The 16,531-nt window shown below is 38.5% G+C and overlaps 1 protein-coding gene across 2 annotated transcripts; it reads right to left on the bottom strand.

Moving 5' to 3' along the window:
* Nucleotides 1-236: 236 nt before the first annotated feature.
* LOC107594183 (delphilin-like) lies at nt 237-15,587 on the bottom strand. Of its 2 annotated transcripts, none has more exons than XM_016284148.1 (19): nt 15,019-15,587; nt 12,598-12,683; nt 11,679-11,748; nt 9,438-9,731; nt 8,017-8,168; nt 7,811-7,936; nt 6,406-6,488; nt 6,170-6,314; nt 5,037-5,350; nt 3,792-4,562; nt 3,609-3,696; nt 2,486-2,575; nt 2,102-2,298; nt 1,863-2,018; nt 1,670-1,756; nt 1,434-1,563; nt 804-922; nt 512-676; nt 237-427 (listed from the first exon to the last, which is right to left on the bottom strand). In XM_016284148.1, the coding sequence occupies exons 1-19, from the start codon at nt 15,297-15,299 to the stop codon at nt 356-358; spliced, it is 3,426 nt and encodes a 1,141-aa protein (XP_016139634.1). In that variant the 5' UTR covers nt 15,300-15,587; the 3' UTR covers nt 237-355. The 2 variants fall into 2 exon arrangements, with proteins under 2 accessions (XP_016139634.1, XP_016139635.1); XM_016284149.1 differs by having other exon boundaries at nt 2,486-2,563.
* Nucleotides 15,588-16,531: the final 944 nt, after the last annotated feature.

The following is a 16,531-nucleotide window of genomic DNA, read 5'->3' as shown; positions in this document are numbered from 1 at the left end:
CTTGAGGATGAGTAAGTTCATCATGAAAACATTCATTCACCTCGGTTTCCAAAATATACCATCAAAAACACCATCAATCCTCTCCACCTGAAGTGTTCATGTTCCGGTTACATTCTCTAGCAGCTGGAAATCTCAAAACAAAATTATTAATTCGATTATATTAATATACTTTCTTGACAAACACGCTGAAGTTCAGTATAAAAAAAAAATATATATATATATATATATATATATATATTATTTTTAATTCATCCAAGACATTTAAAGTAAGGTTTGTTTCCTTTCACGCTATCAAGTTCCCTGTTTTTATTGGCACATGGGCATTCTGGGTTAGAAACAGCAGATGCTGTTGGTTTCACCAGGCCAGCGGCGAAGCTATTCGGGGGCTTCTGCGGATTTCTGTTCCTTGCGTCTCACTCAGTGCTCTCTGTTGAATAGAAACACGGCAAACTCTTACTTCATGACATGGTGTCATTTCATCTGTGAAAACGGCAGCATTTCAGAAACTCACCTCAAATTTGGAGATAAATTCAGCAAAGATGCCAAAGAAGGTTTCTGTGGTCGTGGCTTTACTGTCTTCTCCAAAATACGAGGCCACTTTATGAAATTCATCCATTGCTCTTTGCTGCAAGGAGTCTAGGGACTGCACAGCTGGATGACAGTTTTCCAGAAAGCTCTAACATAAGAGTCAAGGGCTGATACACACTGCAACGGAAGTTCAATATACATATTCTCACAGGATATGTGTTTTTATTCTTTTCACTAACAAACTCATTCTAAAAATGCTGTTGGTTGGTGGATACATTCATAACCAATGCGAAGCGATCCTCTGCTGTAGCTGGGATTTTCACACAGGCGGTTCTTATTTCCTGGATGGTGGAGTGAAGGTCACTGAGCTCAGCAGTAATGGTCCTTTGATTGACTGCATTTACAGTGAAAATATGTCAACACCCATTCTTTTTCAATACATTTAATTGACATTTTTGCAAATATTATGTCTGCATTTCCACAAAAACCAACAGCAGAAAATAACATTTTTGAGGTCAGTACGATTTCTTTTAAAGAAATTAAAACTTTTTTTTCAGCAAGGATGCATTAAATTGATCAGGTAAAGATGTTACAAAAGATTTCTATTGCAAATAAATGCTGTTCTTTTGAACTTTCTATTTATCAAACAATCCTGAGAAAAAAAAAAGTACCACGGTTTCCACAAAAATATTAAGCATCACAATTTTTGTCAACATTGATAATAATATGAAATGTATTACACAATATTATTGTTTTTACTGTATTTTTGATCAAATACATGCAACCTTGGTGAGCATGAGAGACTTATTTAAAAAACATTTAAAAATTCTTACCGACCCCAGATTTCTGAACAGTGGTGTACAGTATATACAAATATCTAACAGGAAGTTGTTCTGATACCTTACCTTTGGCAGCTAGTGGCACTGTTATGAGGTCCCTGGCGAAGTTGAGGAGTTCTGGGAAGTGTTGGCATAATGATTTGGCAAGAATATGGAGGAAAGTTGACTTTCCATCGACAGTTTTTGTTGTGTTCAGCTGGGGAGTATTATAATTCATTATTAGAATAAACATAAAAAACATCATATGAACAATATTTAATAAAAACATTGCAATGTTTTCTCGGTAATTATTGCAAACATACCTCAGTAAGAAAATTAATTTTGAATCCTGTTGTTTTATTCGTCTTGGGTTGACCATTATTCAGATAATTTCCCATTGCTAAAACAAACTAAAAACACGAAAAGAGTACATACTGTCAGAATAATATTTAAATGAACTCCTCTGCAGAAGATTTATAAAAGATAAAAGGTTTATAATTTAATTAAGTGTTTTACCTCCAGGATCTTGGCCAACCTCTTGCTGTTTTTAAGCTCTAATGAGGCTTTGTATATGCATTCATATGCGCCTCTCATTTCTTCTGTTTTCTCCTGCACGGTGGTCTTAAAAAGAAGACACCTCAATCTGGTTTTATACTCAGGAACTAGTAGCATCTGTAGAACAAGCCCACAAGAATCAATTAATACTTACATGAATTATGACTGGTAAACCAGCTGGAACTCAGGTAAAACAGTACCTGTAGGACAAACTTGTCGGGCTCGCTGAGCTTGGCAGGGTCCTGGTCATAATGCTGAAACCGTTTTACCTCCTCGTCGTCGGGAGCGTAAAGCAACAGTTGTTTAATGTGTGCGGGTTCCAGACGCTCGGTGCTCATGGTCATGAGAATTTCTCGCAGTTCCTTCGGGGACAGCTTCAGATGCGCTATGAGGATAGCTGAACAGGGCAGCAAATGTGATGAGACATGGATTCTTAAGCTTCTCATTGGGAAAATTCCCACACAGTTGCTACAGTAGCAAATACCTACAGCACCTCTTTAACCTACTCCTACACATCTACGTCACATGTGACAACAAACCTGACTCAACCCAGAGCACTTTAACACAACCCCACTCATACTCACAAGCGTTGTAGGCCTTTTTATAGGAGAGAATCTCAACCACGTCTTTCTTTTTAAAGTTCTCAGGCAGGAAAGTGGGCTCTGGAAGAGAGACTGACACATTTAATAACAGTGTAAGCATGAGCTCTCCTCGCACCAGTACTGGAGACAATATACTATATGAAGGGTTATGAGACTGAAAAGAAGCTGTAAGACGCCAATAACTGGATGAGAATGATGGGATCTGAGACAGATATAGCACTCCATGAGAGATGAGCTGAAAAGTACAAAAATAGACAAGGTAATTGAGTTCATTTTCACCATCAAAATGGCAAGCTACAAAACGGATGCCACATGTGGATGAAGACTGCAATATACAGACAATGTTGAGATGTTGTTAAGTGTCTCTAAAAGACTTTCCCCCTGTCTGAATTTCTAGTGTAAAGTATACAGTATTATATTGCTTTATATTATATTACATGATGACATGTTTAAATGCCATATAAATCGTAACAAAAGTTTGGGGTCAATAATTTCTTTTTTTAAGAAATTAGTACTTTTACTCAGCAATGATGCATTAAATTGATCAAAAGTAACAGCAAAGACATTTATAATGTTACAAAGAAATATATTAAGCAGCACAACCATTTTCTACATTGAAAAGATATACTTTTTGAGCATTATAAGCACATATTGACACTTAAGACTTTAATGGCAGCTGCTTTTTATTTATTTTTATAAAAAAAAAACATTACAAAAATCTTTCACCATACTTTTGAATAGTAGTGTAATACATTTTATTATTTAAATAAGTCATCAAATTAACTAATATCATTAATTAAGAAATATAATTATATTGCGTTAAAATGTTTTATTTTTAAATTATGAAAAAAATTAATTCCTTCACCGTGATTACACTCAAATAATAACTACAAGAAGAATTGCATTTTGTTGTGTTTTTTATGGTTCACGAAGGGTTTTGTTTTAAATTCATAGGTTTTGATTGATGATTTGAAGACATTCAGTGTAAAAACACAGAAAATCAGATGGGGGGCAAACACTCTTTCACAGCACTGTGTGAAAAGTGGGTGATGATGAATACATGCAATACTACATTAAATTAGCTATGACAAAATAGAGAACTTACTAGAATTCCTCTGTGTGCCAAAGTACAGATCCAGATCCAGGTACTTGACCATGTCACTGAGTTTATGATAGTCAGGATCATCTCCAAGCTAGAAAACAGATTATCACTACTTAATAATGGCCTGCACCTACACTTCACCATGGTTCTGATGTAAACTGTGGTTGTTACGCATCACCAACCAACCTGTCCCCAGATAGTTCCTTCAGAGTTCTCCACCTGCTGCCAGCGCAGTCTTTTAACACTCATGTGGTTGTTGTCAGAGGCTTTCAGGCTGGCTTTGGGCAAAGGTGGAGGACCACAAGGTGGGGGTAAAGGAAGTGGCGGTGGTGGTGGTGGGGGAACCTTGGTTGAGAGTGTGCCTTCATAGCTTTGTTGGGAATGGAGGCTCTTTTGTTTGGTCACGTTAGGGGAGGTTCTGGAAGCAGAGGTCTGCCTGCTCTGGTAGACTGACTGGGTGGGATGCCGCAGGTGAGTGTGCTGTGTGGTTGCGTGCGGGGGTTGAGGGGAGGTGTGCGGGGTTGACTGTAGGATGGGGTGAGCCTTTGGTTGGTGCAGCTGCAGAACGGATTGCGCGCTGGGCTGGGGAGAGGAGCGTCGAGGATGGGTGTGCTGGGTCCTGAACTCCTCACGGGTGGGCAGCACCTTGTGCAACGAGGGGCGGTTAGTAAGGAAGGACCGAGGTGGAGGTGGGGGTGGAGCTATAATGGGGTGGTGCTGGAAGGCTGGGGGAGGTTGGGGCAAGTGCTCTGGGGTGAGGGGATGGGCCGAGGGTGGGTCGGTGAACTGGATGGGAGGTGGTGGGGGCGGAGGACTCTGAGGGGGAGGGGGGATGTGGTCAGACCCTGAGGAGTAGGAGACTGAGGTGGAGTCATCGCTGCTACTGTGGTCTTCACTGCTGGCACTGCTTAACTCATGAGGCAGCATGTTCACTTCCTGGTCATCCTGGAAACTCATCTGCCAGTGTCACAAAGACAATTAGGGCTTTGAAAAGCAAAAACATGTATGAAACATAAATGTATATAAGGCTCATCTTAAAATATATATATTAAAAAAATGTGACCTTACATATGAAAAGTGCACATAGTGAGGTAGATATGTGGGGGCGTGTTAGAACGAGCCATTTTAGGGGGGCGTGGCAGAGTCTTAACTTTGATAAAGAATATCTCTTTGGTTTTGAGACTTTAGTCTTTGCAACTTCAGGGATCTTATCTATGCACAATCAGCTTGTAACACTCCAAAGAGAAAGGAAAACTTGAAATTGCATAGTATGACCCCTTTAAATATGATGACCCTCCAAGAAAAGTGTTTTGAAGAATGGATAGAAAAAAAATGATGATAATTTTGTGTACAATTTATATAAATAAATGCTTGTTTGTGATTATTTTATTATATTTTTGTGACATTTAATTGGCTGTGTCTGGCACAAACCTCCTCATAGTCATTCTCCCCTCCTTTAAAGTCATCCACGATATTGACCCTGTGGCCCAACTGCTCGCTCAGAGCATCCAGGAACTTGTCAGTGTCTCGGCTGCGAGGTGGCCGTGAGAAGGTAAACAGCTTCCTGCGCTGGGGCAGAGGACTGGGCTCATCAGAAGGCAAGGGGGAGGCTGGGGGGCTGTCAAAACTAACATAAGGATTAGAGTCCACACTGTCTGGAGAAGGAACAGTCTGCTGGTAAGGCTCGAACTGAGAGCCAGGAAAAGATTCAGTCCATGAAAGAGAGAGGCCTGACTTACGGTTCCCTGCAAAATGAACAAACTCATGAGGAACATTTATAGTACACTTATGAGAGATCTTAATAAATGTTCTAAAAAGTTTTAAAATGAACAAGACCAAGAACTACAACATCCTAATACATTACATTTGGGATTTTCAAACTTGCCATGGCCCTTCTTGTACGGGACCTCTAAAATAACTGGCTCATATATTGTCATTGCAAAACAAACAATTATAATATTATCTGTAAAATATTTAATTTCAGTTGGAGATGACACCCATTTTAATGTTAGAATTATCATCCAAATCTGAAGAGAAAAATGAAATGAAAAATGAATTGAATTTTTAATTTTTTACTCTTAAAATCTATTACTGTAAACAAAATTTATATATATATATATATATATAATTACAGTTAATGATAACCAACTAGTCTTTAGAAAGCCAAGAAAAAAAACTGTAATAATGTTAAAGAAATTATGGTAACACTTTACAATAAAGTCCCATAACTAACAATGAGCCATACATTACAATATTTATTCATCTTTTTTAATATTAGTTGATAAAAATACAACTCATTTTTAGTTCATGTTAGCTCAGGTTCATTAACTAATGTTAACAGATTTTTTTATTTAGATTTAGTTGAAATTAGCGTTAACTAAGATTAATAAATGCTTTAGAAGTATTCCCCTACCAGCTCCTTGTGGCTCCCTGGACCCCAGTTTGAAAACCCCACGTTATATCTTGCACAGCCGTTATCGCAGTATCTGTGATCATAATCATGGCTGTCTCTTTTTTAGAGGCACCATGTGACAGTTGTGGATGTCAGAATAAGATCAGAATACCTGTGTTACTGTGTGTGAAAGACTGAGTGTATGTATTGTTCTCAGTGTGGCCCATGCCGACAGCCCTGGGTGAGGAGTGACTCTGGAGAGACTGGTTGCTCTTCCCGGGATACACGTTCTCAAGCTCCGTGTACACTCCTGACATCTATGGGTTGGGGCATGGTTAGATGAGATGATTTCATAACAGCAGTGATGACAGCGCTATGAATTGTGGATGAGCAGTAAATGGTACCCACGTGGCTGAGATCTGGGGACTCTGGGAAGGAAGTCCCATCCCCACACTGTCTTTCCTCTGGAGTCACAGGGTCAGTGAATGTTCCTGAGACACAGAGAAAGTGCTGTCCAGAAACAGAGCATGTGCATAGAAAGCTGCTTGCCCTTCAGGAGCTAAATAGAGACTGAGGGCAGTCAGCTTTAGCAGCGGGTCTGGGTGGTATAGGTGGCTGAGAGGTGCACAGCACTTGCAAGCAGTTTATAGCTTTTGCCTAATAGATGCTGCATGGTGAATCATAAACATGGCTGAGATAAGTTCTGACTGCTTGTTTACCCCACAAGAGTGACAGTATCCCAGCAGGCACACAATGTCATAAGATGTTGATATTTGGTTCAATTTCAGTTGTGACGTCGGGTGACCAAAATTCAATGTCAATTCAACATCTAATATCAACGTTAATTTGATGTCCAATATCGACGTCAGCTGACGTTGATATTTTGTTGTTTTTAGGTTGTGTAACCAAAATCCAACATTAAGTCGGCGTCAAATTGATGTCAAATACTGACGTCAACCCGATTTTCATTCTCAACCAAAATGCAACGTCTGTCCGAGATTGGGGACCATCGTCAACCTGACATTATATTGACGTCCGGTGCCTGCTGGGATGGCATGGCTATCTGAAACAGTGTTTATGATGGAGCAATGAGTAGCATAAACAGTATTCTATATAAACTTATTGGCCTATATCAATGTCAATTCTATGTCATATTATCAGCAGGATCTAAAATGTCCAATAATCAAATAAGAGTAAAAACTGATTTTGACAAGAAAATAATAAATATGTTACACTACTATTCATAAGACTGGGGTAAGAAAGATTTTTTTAAAAGAAATTAACACTTTTATTCAGCAAATATGCATTAAATTGATCAAAAGTGACAGTAAAGATATTTATAATGTTATAAATTTTTCAAATGTTCAAATGTTTACAAATATGTAAAATGTGTTAAATTTTTATATAAATATAAAGGTATTTCAAATTAAACCCATTCTTTTAAACTTTCTATTGACCAAAGAATCCTGAAAAAAATGCATCACGGTTCATGCATCAAGTGTTGTAAAATAGAAATGTAAAATATTTATTTTAAATTGTAATAATATTTTACAATATTATGATTTTTACTGTTTATTTACCAAATAAATGCAGTCTTGGTAAACATAAGAGACTTCTTTTAAAAACATGGGGGAAAAAATGCACCGGCCCCAAAACTTAATTGTAGTGTATATGTACATATAATGAATAAAATAATTATTTTATACAATATTATAATGTTCATGTTTTCATATGTGTTTAGTGTGGAAAAAGTTCATTCTGGACCCTGCTTTTTAGTCTAAAACCAAAACACTAACAGGGGAAAATATCATACCCATTCCCAGGTGAGTGCCGATAATGCAGTCGTCTGAGCTTCTCTCTCTCACAGTGTTTTTGTGAGAGGTACCTGACACTCGCATGGAGCTGCTCCGTCTGTGGGTTTCTGGACCTACCTCTGGTTCTGCGGTAATAAAAATGCACAATCAGAATACATTCAGGACAGAAAACCACTGACGTTCACACAGTAAACTCACAGCTAACCTGCACTCTTGAAGCCCAGGAAGCGGGCGATCTTGCTCTTGCAGTGTTCCTGTTCCTCGTAGGTCAGCAGCTGGTAAATGAACTGCCAAATCAGCTGCTTGGCTGGAGTGTCCAGCACTGGAAACACATCTACAATGAGTGTGTCCACATTCCTGTTTACATGCAACAGAGGGAGCCATTTTAGAAATAATTGGGCTGCTCTCTCAGCAAGCAGTCGCACCAGTGAGCATTATTTATTACATTTGGAAGAACCCACAGATTGTTCCTGATTATGAGTATCTATTTGTGCTTGAGGCTGAAGCTATTTTTTGAATGCTTTTCATATTTGCCTTGCTGCTGCCAAGCGGCAGAAAATCCCTCACTGTGGGAACAGTATGCTATGATATTTGGAATCATATGGCAGGATGGTTACAATCTATAAGTGTTAATTATCTCTGTTGCCTATAATTGGCTAACACATTTCTTACTCGTATGCTTTTTTGTCAAACATCGCATTGGTCAGAAATCATTCTAATATACAAATTTTGGTGCTCAGTTATTATTATTGGTACTCAATTATCAATAATGATTCGTATTAATACCAATGATAAAAACAGTTTTGCTGCTTAATATTTTTGTGGAAATCATGATATATTTTTTCAAGATTCTTTGATTAATAGAAAGATGAAAAGAACAGCATCTATTTGAAGATTATAGAAATAATTTGTCACTGTATAAATGTCTTTACTGTCGCTTTTGATCAATTTAATTTGCCCTTGCTTAATAAAAGTTTTGCTTTCTCTTATTTAAATCTTACTTTCCCCAAACTTTTGAATGGTAGTGTATCATTTTTACACAAAAATATTAAGCAGCAAAAACTATTTTCAGCATTGATAATAGTAAAAAAAGATAGATATATATTTGGAGCAGCAAATCAGCATATTAGAATGATTTCTGAAGGATCATGTGACACTGAAGACTTAAGTAATGACTGCTAAAAATTCAGCGATGCCATCAAAGCAATAAATTACATTTTAAAATATATTACATCAAAAACAGTTCTTTTAAATTGTAATAATATTTCTCAATATTAATGTTTTTTGTTGTACATCATAAAATAAATGCAGCCTTAGTGAGCAGAAGAGCCTTCAACAACATTAAAAAAATCTCTATATAAATTTAAATAATTAAATAATTCCAAACTCTTGACCTGCATGTAACAAAAGCATATGTACTGTTGTTATAGTCGAAGTTGAGACTCAAACAACTCCAAAAGCAACCACCAAATCTAATCTCTAATCACAAGCATGCTGGAAGCCACATTTACAATTCATTTTTACTTTGATAAAACAGTATTTAATCTCAGTACTGCCTTCCTCAGCTAATATAACACTAAAGTCATGTGTCTTCTCCCACTCAGCCATGATGAATTTTGACCTGACCTGTGCTGGAAGAAGGTCTCCAGAGCTTTGCAAATGGTATATCTTTCTTGTAGGGTGAGGAGGTGTTGAAGTTGCTGGCTGAAGGTACGGCCGTGCACGCGGATGCTGGGAGGCAGGATCTCAGCTACCCACTGCAGGGAGCTGAGGGCCGGGGAACGCGAGCGGGGGATGGTGGGGGTCTCCTCTGACTCTGAATCTGAGAGCGGATAGTCTACAGGGCCCTCTTCCACCACTAGAGTGGGCATGGCGCCACTGCCCTGCAGCATGGATACCACCTTCTCATGGGAGCAGTTCCTAATGTACACAGAATAGAATTAATGTGTGATCAAATTAAATAATGTGTATAATATAATATAATATAATATAGGGCAAAATGGGGTGCAAATAGCATGTTTTCTTAAATAACTCTTAAAAATAAATGTACAGTAGGTGGACATTTTTTATTGACAATTCTATGCTTGTCAGTCCCCCGGAGACAGTATGAAGTAAATTAGTGTGCTCTTGAGATTAACAATTTCCCATGGCGACGGGAAACTGATTTACATGTAGGCCTAAACAAACGATCTGAGAAAGCTTGTGGTTTGTTAAGGAGCAGTCGAATAATGTAAATGCATAATATGAATATTTAATCTAATAATAGCTTGTTTCCAACCTAACTAACAACTTTACTCATCACCATATTGTTACCTCTCAAAATAACACCCTTCAAATCATCATATAACAGTCCCATAAAATACTAAAAGGTCTCTGTGTTACTTGTCTTTTGTCGAAAAGTCTCTTATGCTCACCAAAGCTGCATTTCTTTAATCAAAAATACAGGAAAAACTGTAATATTGTAATATAATTAAAAATTATATATTATATATTTTAATATTTATTTATTTTATTTTTATTTAGTCATTTAGCAGATGCTTTTCTGCAACACCTCTCTCCCCAGTCTAACATGAACGAACTTTACTCATCACCATATTGTTACCTCTCAAAATAACACCCTTCAAATCATCATATAACAGTCCCATAAAATACTAAAAGGTCTCTGTGTTACTTGTCTTTTGTCGAAAAGTCTCTTATGCTCACCAAAGCTGCATTTCTTTAATCAAAAATACAGGAAAAACTGTAATATTGTAAAATATAAAAATTAATTAAAAATAATATATTATATATTTTAATATTTATTTATTTTATTTTTATTTAGTCATTTAGCAGATGCTTTTCTGCAACACCTCTCTCCCCAGTCTAACATGAACGGCTCGAATAGTTCCTGAATCAAATGAAGACCCGCCTTCTGAAATACGAAATGTGCTGTGATTGGTTAGCTGGGCCAGTGTGTGTTGTGATTGGCTCCACTCTGCGCCTGGTCGGGAAATGTCATGCCCCTTACCATAGCCACCTGCGAGCTTCAGTGTAAATATTGTGTCAAAATCAAATCAATTTGAGCACGATTTAAACCCGGATGATTGTAACCACTCTAAGTTCGTCTGCCTTGGGAAAGCTAGCGTGTCTCCGACATAGTGATAACCCTCGTTGCCTTCTCTAGTGCAGCTCAACCAGGTCTCGTCCCATTCGTTGATATTTGTGATATCACAAATCCAGAAAAATATGCGTTGTAGTCCAAACGAGTCGTTCGTTGTAGTTTTTGAAAAGTGATTTCTGTTAAATAAAATATCTCCCTTTGAAGTGGACTTTGAACTTTGTAACTTTGCAGATATTTTTTATGCTCAAACAGCAACATTACAGACTAACTAAAGTTGAAAAAGTGAAAAAGCATAATAGGACCCCTTTCATTTCTTTTCGATGGGGGTGGAAAAAAATTATGAGGAAATTATTATTCAGTTGAATTAAGCGAACTAATCCTTTAATATTTTTGAGAAAACCATTTTTTTTTAGGATTCTTTGATGAATAGAAAATTCAAAAGAACAGAATTTAAAAAAAAATCACTGTCTTTACTGTCACTGTTGATCATTTTAATGTGTCCTTACTGAATAAAAGCTGACTTAATTAAAAAAATATATTATGACCCCAAGCTTTTGAATGGTATTGCAAATAAAATGATTAGGTTAGGTGAAATTCCGACACATTAGGTTAACTTGATTACATGTTTCTGAGAAATCACTTAATTATTAATAAATAAATTAATTGTGTATTCTTAGATAAGTTTACCAGAGTATCTACTGTAATATATCATATTCACTGATATACAACTTTTAAAGCATCATCACAGCATAACAAAATAAACACACCTCATGTCTAGGCCATTGAGGAACAATATGCGGTCTCCTGGTTTAAGGCCACACGCCTCGGCTGGACTACCTGTAATGGGAAAACATGGATTTAGGACTGAGAATGAAACCTCAGACACTTGCAGTGAATAATACACCCAAACCCACAAACAATCCTTCAGTGAACCTGTAATACTGCTGTCTTGAAGCCCAGTGTAATACTGCTGTCCTTTGTGATCGGTTGTAATTAAAACACTACAAGATATCCCGACATAGGTCTGAAAGGGAATGTAATCTGTTTTTTCGTCACAATGCTAGACTCCTACCAGTTTTTATAAGCAGCCCCACACAGGCAGCTGAGTCAGTGTTAACTAGCTTTAACACAGGCCTGCAGTGGGCGAATATCGTCATACAGACACTCACACACTTACCGCCCTCTGTCCACTCAGAACGTACAATCGTGCAGACTTCAATGCAAATGTACCCAAAGCTTGCTCATTATTACAACAGCCCACTCCTTCCTTTTCACAATGTACCAACAACAAAAAAACTGCAACGCTCCATTCCCCCTTGAAAACAAACCACTGACCCCAGCTGTGCTTTCTATGTGCCTTTTTATTACAGCCGCCTTTGTAGCCTACAGCGATATGACCCTCAACGTGGTACAAATTCTCAGTAACAAAACACGTCGTGTCCTGGAAGATGGTGATTTATATAAAGAGAGCATCTTTACTTGATCAGTGGCTGTTGGCAAAAATATAACAGCAAAAATTCATTAGATCTGTATCCTAGGTGGCAGGATGTAAAATTCTGGGTCAGATCACAAACCTTCAGAAAAAGAAAAGCCTGACTCACCTGAGAGTCAGTGCTGTTTTCACTCTAATTAATAATGAAAGATTGCAAGTGCTTACGGGTAGATGTGACAATCATTCATACGCACCTGGCATTACTGAGTCGATCCACACTGGAGCATGACCTCTCAGAGTAAACCCAAAACTCTTCTTACCCCTGTACACACGGATGGTTCTGCAGAGGAAACAAGAGAGGCATTACTGACTGTACTGACTAAGTGTAGGTATGTTAAATACTCACATAATATTCAATACTTGTATTCAAAATGAGAAAATGGCTTGCGCTCGCCTGGACAAAACTTAATGCCACAGTGTTTGGCTGTAGTGTGTGGTTGCTATGCAGTTGCTAAGGTGTTTTGAGTTATTTTTTGATTGTTGCTAAAGTCTTTTGTGTGGTTTCTTACTGGCCCATGTCAAAATAACAGTTGCCATGGTGTTGCTTTGCAGTTTCTAAGGTGTTCTCGGTGGTTGATAGGGCTTTGCTGGGGTGTCCTGGATAGTTACTTATTGGCCCAGGTCATAACACTTGTCATTTGGTGTTCTGGGTGGTTTCTAGGGCTTTGCTGGGGTGTTCTTGGTGGTTACTTACTGTCCCAGGTCAAAAAGTTGTCATGGTGTTACTTTGCAGTTTCTGGGGTGTTTCAGGTGGCTGCTATGGCTTTGCTGGGGTGTTCTAGACAGTTGCTAGGGATTTGCTGGGGTATTTACTGTGGCTACTTACTGGCTAGGTAAAACGCTTGTTGTGGTGTTGTTTTGCGGTTGCTATGGTCTTCTGGTTGGTTGCTAGGTCAACCACGGATGAGCGTGACACATTCGCAGTACCACCTACACGACCCATTCGGTCTCAACATTCACCTTGCATCTGCGCTGTTGTATGCGGACTGTCCACACGGTCACACAAATTGGGTCGTACGTGGACGTCCGCGAACACTTCTGATGATGAAAATTGCGTCACTAAGACAATGCGTGGACCATTGTGGAACGCGGACGCTGAAGTATACTTTGCGCTTTACAGTTGCTACGTTTTTCTGAGTGGTTGATAGGGGGTTGTTAGGGTGTTCTATGTGGTTGTTAGGTGGTTACTTATTGGCTTAAGTCAAAAGAGCACTTGCCAAGGTGTTGTTTTGTGGTTGCTAAGGTGTTCTGAGTGGTTGCTATGGCATTGCTGGGGTGTTCTGTGTGGTTGCTTAGTGGTTCAAGTCAAAAGAGCAGATACCAAGTTGTTACTTTGTAGTTGCTAAGGTATTCTGGGTGGTTGCTAAAGCATTGTTGAGGTGTTATGTGTGATTGCTAGGTGGTTGTTAACTGGCTCATGTCAAAAGAGCAGTTGCCAAGGTGTTGCTTTGCAATTGCTAAGGTGTACTAGATGGTTGTTAGGGTGTTGCTAACAACAGTAACAGTGTTTACTGACAGTATAAGATGAATACATTTCAAAGGCCAATCATCCAAATATTGATTTATCCCAACTTATCCCATACATACTAAACCAAACGAACAAGTATACTGAAGCACCACTTGAAGAGCTATTTAAGAAGAAGATTTAAGATTTCCCTGCTTGTTAAAGAAACCCTATCACATATCATTAGAGCATAGCTAGCCTTAGTGGTTGCCACGGCAACACCTCAAGGAGACGCTGGAACCATTGAGTAAACAGAGATAAGTGAAAGCAGTCTAAACATTTGCTTCTTGTCGCAGTGCCATTTTATATAAGGTGGACCACCAGAACCAAGCACTGATGGTAAATTAGAAAGGAGATGACAGATAAACAAAGACATTAAAAAAATAGAAAACTCTGAATGGGGATTACATAAGGACTGAGCCAAGGAAGCATTCTTTATTGAAGAGCAGCAGCTTATCAGATGAGGAATACAGTCTACAGGGTATCAGCACATCTTTTACACTCTTGCTGTAATATTTAATAACCTAAACACTCTGGGTGACACTTCCCCAGTAATATATTTGATATCATTTTCAATTTACAAATAAAGAATATTGATAGATTGCAATGACATATAGAAAGGAATAAGGTAAATGAGCAAATTTAAAACGAAACGACAAGAGGATCTGCTTCAGTTCTGGCTCAAATTCAGATAAACTGCTTCATGGCTTGAATATGATATGATGGCACTCTAGGTTAAGTCACGATTTTAATGATTAAAATAATGTGATAAGCTGATTATATATCCGGTACTCTAAAACACCCAACCAGTAGATCACAATATGAAAAAGTGCTTGTGATGTGGACAGTACGTGCATGTGTGTGTGTGTGTAAGTAAGCATGAGGCACAGAAACAAACACAACTAAACAGTCCTTCTTTCACCCACCCACACACAAATTCTCCCACATATCACACAGTGTTCTAAGCATTGGAGGAGGCTTCCTGCAGTGTTTTGGGATAAAATTGTCCTTTCAAACCAGCATGGAAGATGAAAAAGCAAATTTTATCATTAAATGAAATAATAGGACACACAAAAAAGGAACACCTATAAAAGAGGTGCGTGATACATACCTCTGGTTGGCTCCAGTGGCATAGTGGCTGGGAATCATGGTGGTGCTTTTCCTAAGGCCACGCTCGGGTTGGGCCGGGTCATCACCTGTATCTCTGGGCACAGAACTGGTCCGTTTTGAGCCTTGAGGACGCTCGTGGTGGTCTTGACTTCGGCTTCGGCGGAGCCTGTTTTGGGGCTCACCCAGGCTCTTGCTACGGCACATGCGGTTGATGAGACTCTGAGAAACTGCCTCGTCAAAGCGCTGCCGATGCTTCTTGGGAATGAAGATCCTGGCAAACATGGTCACAGCAAGGCAACAGAGAAAAAAATCAGCTACGGGGAGCCATCATCATAAAGACTTTATAAAGGTTGCTAGTTCAATTCAGCCAGTCAATTTTCCCATCCAATGGTTTTCATCACGACCCAAAGTGAAGAAGCTTCAGATTTAAGTCCACCACATTCATTCAGGATCACTGTTCAAAATCCATGAAAATATTCAAAGAAAGCCAAGTAATGAAGGCAATCCCGATCTTTCATAGAAGCTGTGAGGAACTCCAACATGTAGCAGCCTCTCTGAGTGCTGTCTTCATCTGAAACTCCCACTCCAGAAGCTCTGGTGCAGACACCAGAATCCAGCAATAGCAAAGGTGTGGGAGTACATCACATTACCGCCTCTCTCTCTTTCTCTTTCTCTCGCTCTCTCTTTCCTCATTCCCTTTTTGCTGTTCCTGATGTTCCGTGCGCTCTGGGTAGAGCATCAAATCTCAGATGCAACAGAGCACATTCAAAACTCGTAGCATGACGTTCAAAATATAATTGAAAAGATTCAGCTCATACTGAATTCAGTGAAAGATTTGAAGCAGGAAAAAATGGCTGACAAAAACGTTTGGGAAAAACATTTGGTTTAGGAGACAAATACAATTTTAACTCTGATAGCTTCACCTTTATAAGATTCTGAATAAAAACAAGGCCATGTTTGTCATATTTATGTAACGTTGGCGGATATGGAAAGGCCTGTTATGCCGCCCACCAGGGAACCACAAAAAGCCCCCAATTGAAAAACCTCGGCAAATGTAACCTTAGAAACCTCGACAAGTGTAACGTCAACACAATTCTGTCTGCTTTGTTCTCTTGAAGGTGATGTACCGACATTAGCATTTAAGATAATTTAGTATGTTTATCAAATAAAAAGCATATTCTTTTTCTGAGTCACGGCATCATTTCTCCTGATATTTGTAGGTCTGTTTTTGTCACTGACTGTATTCATGTAATCAGGCAAATGGATTATGAGCACAAACTAAATGTAATTCATTTTCTTTTCCATAGATCAGACATAATTTTAATATGGAACATATCAGAGTTAGGTACAAGGGCACTATATCTATACTGCTCTTCTGTCATAATTTACTCACTCTCACAAACACAGAGATATTTTTTTAAATATCTGATTTTGTGTACATATAGGTTTGGAATGACACGAGGCTGAGTAAACGAATTTTCATTTTTAGGTGCACTTTTAAGTAAAACATACAC

This window comes from Sinocyclocheilus grahami, unplaced genomic scaffold, assembly GCF_001515645.1.
Source record: "Sinocyclocheilus grahami isolate Dianchi unplaced genomic scaffold, SAMN03320097.WGS_v1.1 scaffold180.1, whole genome shotgun sequence".
NCBI lineage: Eukaryota > Metazoa > Chordata > Actinopteri > Cypriniformes > Cyprinidae > Sinocyclocheilus > Sinocyclocheilus grahami.
Note: the sequence above shows the minus strand (reverse complement) of the source record. Positions and strands in the feature narration are given on the sequence as shown.